The 3,949-nt window shown below is 69.6% G+C and overlaps 1 protein-coding gene across 2 annotated transcripts in view; it reads right to left on the reverse strand.

Moving 5' to 3' along the window:
• LOC121662455 (M-phase inducer phosphatase 2-like) overlaps positions 1-3,559 on the reverse strand; it is a 4,670-nt gene extending 1,111 nt beyond the window's left edge. Inside the window, exons 1-11 of one of the 2 annotated variants that reach the window (XM_042023616.1) lie at positions 3,229-3,559; positions 2,992-3,119; positions 2,581-2,632; positions 2,342-2,383; positions 1,982-2,018; positions 1,743-1,841; positions 1,564-1,668; positions 1,201-1,299; positions 819-992; positions 602-697; positions 191-253 (exon numbers count right to left, since the gene is read on the reverse strand). In XM_042023616.1, the coding sequence (XP_041879550.1) occupies positions 191-253; positions 602-697; positions 819-992; positions 1,201-1,299; positions 1,564-1,668; positions 1,743-1,841; positions 1,982-2,018; positions 2,342-2,383; positions 2,581-2,632; positions 2,992-3,119; positions 3,229-3,344 (1,011 nt within the window). In that variant the 5' untranslated portion in view covers positions 3,345-3,559. Of the gene's footprint in view, positions 1-190; positions 254-601; positions 698-818; positions 993-1,200; positions 1,669-1,742; positions 1,842-1,981; positions 2,019-2,341; positions 2,384-2,580; positions 2,633-2,991; positions 3,120-3,228 lie in introns of both variants that reach the window. The other variant, XM_042023615.1, reaches the window with a different exon arrangement.
• Positions 3,560-3,949: the final 390 nt, after the last annotated feature.

Raw genomic sequence — 3,949 nt, forward strand, 5'->3', positions numbered from 1 at the left:
CCCTCGTACTCGTAGGGATAGCGGCAGTCCGCGACGATGCTGCTCTCGATGCAGCTGCTGAAGTGCCCCGTCAGCACCGCCGCCAGCTGCGGGGGGAGCGCGTCACCAAAGGGGGGGACACACGGGGGACAGGGGGAGAGCGGGCAGGCAGCCCCTCGGGGGGGCCGCGGAGGGACTGCAGCCCCCTTACCGTCTCAGGGGAGATGTACTTCAGGCCCGGGTCCTTGCCCTCCACCGTCGGCAGGAGGTGAGGCTGGAACAGACAGGCTCTGGGCTCAGCCCCATTCCAAGGACACCTCCCAGGCCTGCAACCTGTCCCCCCAGCCCAGAAGCCCCCGACCGGCCAGCTGTGCACCCGCGGGAGGGGAAGGGCCGCATCGACGGGGCTGTGCCACACGGGTGGACCAGAGGAGCGGCCATGGGGCTCTTCATCCACCGCAGGGATGCTGCAGGCTGGCAAGTCACGGCCCCAAGGCCCCGTGGCCCCAGGCAAGGGCCACCAGCTCGCTTTGGGCTCTCACAGCGCTGCGGGGCTCCAGCCACGGTCCCCGTTCCGAATGACGGGGGCACCCCCACACCTGCCCCATCCTCGTGGCCCTACCTTGGAGAAGTCCCCGATGAGCTCCTGGTCATCGTTGGCCAGCAGGTTCTCGATCTCCTCAAGCCGGGCGGACCGGGAAGGCTCCAGCCACGCTCCCTGCCGAGGCACCACCCAGAGACACCCCCAGATGTCAGCAGCGGCTCTGCCGGAGCCGGGCCGGGGCCCAGGCCCGCCAGGGACCGGCTGGGTCTCACCCCACACCTTCCCCAGCACCCACCGGCTCCACCGACGCCTCCTGGCCAGGGCTGCCGGCCACCCTCCTCTGCCGCTTGGCCTCGACAGGGCTGTCGCTGTCCGAGGGCTGTCCCCGCTTCAGGACGGGCCTGGGGACACTGCCCGGCTCCGAGGGCGAGCGGGACAGCTGCCGGCACTGGCTGCGCTTCCCCGGACGCTGTGGGGAGAGCCCGCGCTGCTGCCTGGCGCTCTGGCAAGCCCCAGCACCAGCAGGGCAGCGGCCAAGGCTCCCACTCGCCGTGACCAAGACAAGCCCACAGTCTCTGGGCCGCTGCTGCTCACCAACCAGTGGCCCCACACCCCCCAGTGGAGACTCCAAGAGGGGACTGTGGGGCTCTATCCACTTCCCAAAGGCTCCCACGTACCAGCTTTGCCTCCTCCTTCCTCATCACTGGCGTGGTCACCAGGTTCTCCTTCCCCTGGGGCACGGTGGCATCGCTCTGCCAGGGCAGCAGCTGGGGAGACTTGGGGCACAGGCAGAGGAGATCGTGAAATGGGCACAAGTCCTGCCAGCTGCTTCCCACCCGCAGGCAGGCACGGATCCCATACGCGAGCTCCATCCACCTCCCGGTGCCTTCCAGCTTTGCAGACATGACCCCCCGGCCCGTCCATCTCCCACCTCCGCAGCTCTCCAGGCCACGCGGGGAGCTCGGAGCGGCAGCTCCCAGGCGGGCAGCCCCGGCATCACCCATCGCTGCTGCCCTGCCGAGCCCTCCAGCCTCTCTCACCAGCAGCTCTGATGCGGCCCAGGGGCTCTTGGCAAGGGGCTCCCTCCTGGCGGCCCCATGGCTCCACTGGCCCGGCCTCCGCAGCTTCTTGGCCACAAAGCCCGCCTGCAGCGGGGGGGACACGGCGTCAGTACCCCTCTGTCCCCTCGCTGCCCCCCAGCTCTCGCTGCCCCCCTCACCTCATCCTCGGGCTCCCTCCGGCGCCGCCGCGCTCTGTCCCTGCGCTCCTGCAGCTGCGAGATGTCCTTCAGGACACAGCTGCCGTCCCGCTGCCACGGCTGTGGGACAGCCAGCGGTGAGAGGTGCGTACCAGCCCTGCGCCCTCTCCTGCCCCCCATCCTCCTCGTCCCGGCTCGCCCGGGGACTCGGCAGGATCCTGCCTCGCTCTGCTCAGCCCTGCACAGCCTCCAGCACTCACCGGCAACGAGTGCATCCTCTGCCGAAGGAGCTTCCTTCTGCAAGAGCCGGCAGAAGAAAGGATCAAATGACAGCAGGTGCCCCGGGCCGCTGAGTCCCACCCCTCTGCCATTGTCACCTCTTGCCCCTAGACCCTCAGGGTGGGGTGAGACGCCCCCTCGCCCCCGGGGCTGTCACAGCTCCCCAAAGGGACCTGGGGCAAAACCACCTCCAGGCACTGAGGAAACACCAACGGCCTGAGCGGGACCCCAGCAGGGGCACGGGGAACAGCCTGGCTTTTGGCTGTGGGACAGGGACAGCCTGGACACGGGGACTGCCCGGCATTCATGTCCTGCGGCAGGGACAGACCCCCTCCACTTACTCTTTGAGTGCTTTCCCAAAGGCCGGCATCGTTCTCTGGAAGCTGTGGGGAGGGCAGAGATGGGGTCAGTTGGGGTGGCATCCACGTCCCCACCCAAGCAGCCCAGCTTGCCACCCCCCAGGCACAGACTGGGGCTCACAGCTGGATGCACAGCCCCCAGCAAGGCTGAGACCGGGCCCTGCTGCGCGGGGGAGGGACAGGGGGTGTCCCCGGGAGGACACGGGCATGGGGCCGCTCACTTTTCCTGTGCGGCCGCGGGCTTCTGCTGCGTGGGGAAGTCCGGCTCCAGTCCTGCGGGAACAAGGCACTGGGCTAGTAGCCCCGCTGTGGGGACCGGCCTCCTGCCCCCAGCCCGGGGCCCCGGGCACTTCGGGGCCGGGCACGGAGTCCCCCACCAGGCGGGTGCCAACGGCCCTGCGAGCACCGTTCCCCATGGAATGTCGCGTGTCCCCCGGAGCAGGCTGTCACCGCAGCGGTTCCCGGCTGAGCCCCGGGCAGCGCAGCTCTAGGCTCCCGCCCATCCCTCCCCACGAGCTCCCCCGCCAGCCCCTCGGCCAAGCCCTCCCGCCACATCCCTGTCCCCTTCAAACACCCTCTGCAGGACCCCAGGCCCGGGCAGCGCCGGGGGACGGAGCAGCCCCATCCCTCACCTGCATCCGGGGGCTGGCAAGAGACCGAGTCGCGGCGACAGTCCGAGGCCACCGGCTGCGGGGACAGCGTATGCCACAGCCGCGGCAGGGGCAGCCCCCCGTGGCCCCGCTTCGGGGTGTCCCGGTGCCTGCGGGCGGTCAGGACGGGGCAGTGTCAGCGCCCCGCTTGCCCCTCGCCCCTTCTTGCCCTGCCGGGCAAAGCCACTGCCAGCCGCTGGCCCTCGGCCACCCCCTCACCTGGCGGGGCCCGCCGGGTCGCCCTTGTCCAGCGGCGTGAGCGGGGCCGTGCCCGGCGAGGGCAGCGGGGAGATGGCCGCCAGCCCGGGCAGCCCGCGGCCGCCGCACAGTGACATGGCTCGGGCAGGGACCGAGCGAGCGAGCGACGATCGAGCTCCGGCAAGAGAGCGGCGCCAGGGGACAGGGGACAGGTGGCAAGAGATGATAGGAAGTCGGAGGTGCAAAGAGATAACAGGTGAGAGGTGGTAAGAAGGGCCAAGAGGCGATAAGATGCGCTAAGTGGCGATACGAGGGGACGAGAGGTGACAGGTGACACCCAGCCCGCTCCCGTTTACAGTAACAGCAATAACAACAACAGCGGCGCCCGCAGCCAATGGCAAACCGCAGCCGGCACGAGGCGACGCCCCCAGCCAATGAGAGGTGGCGCTGGGCGCCGGGGGACGCCGCCGGCCAATGAGAGCGGCGGTGGGCACGTGGGGGCGGAGCCTCAGCCGAGGGGGCGGGGCCACCATTAAATAGGCGTGGCTACGAGAAAAGGGGCGTGGCCAGCCCCGTCCCCACGCCTGGCGTGGTCGGACCTTGTCACTGCAGGGGACACTCGGTCACCCCTGATGGCCCTCGTGTGTCACCTGCAGGGTAATAAAGTTATGACCTAACAGCACCCTGAGAACCAGGCCATGGCACCGAGGGCCACGTCCAGTGTTGAGAAAGCAGGGTTGAA

The sequence above is a fragment of the Corvus kubaryi genome, unplaced genomic scaffold, assembly GCF_017639235.1.
Source record: "Corvus kubaryi isolate FWS band 111438036 unplaced genomic scaffold, C.kubaryi_AGA036_p1.0 37249, whole genome shotgun sequence".
Classification (NCBI taxonomy): Eukaryota; Metazoa; Chordata; class Aves; order Passeriformes; family Corvidae; genus Corvus; species Corvus kubaryi.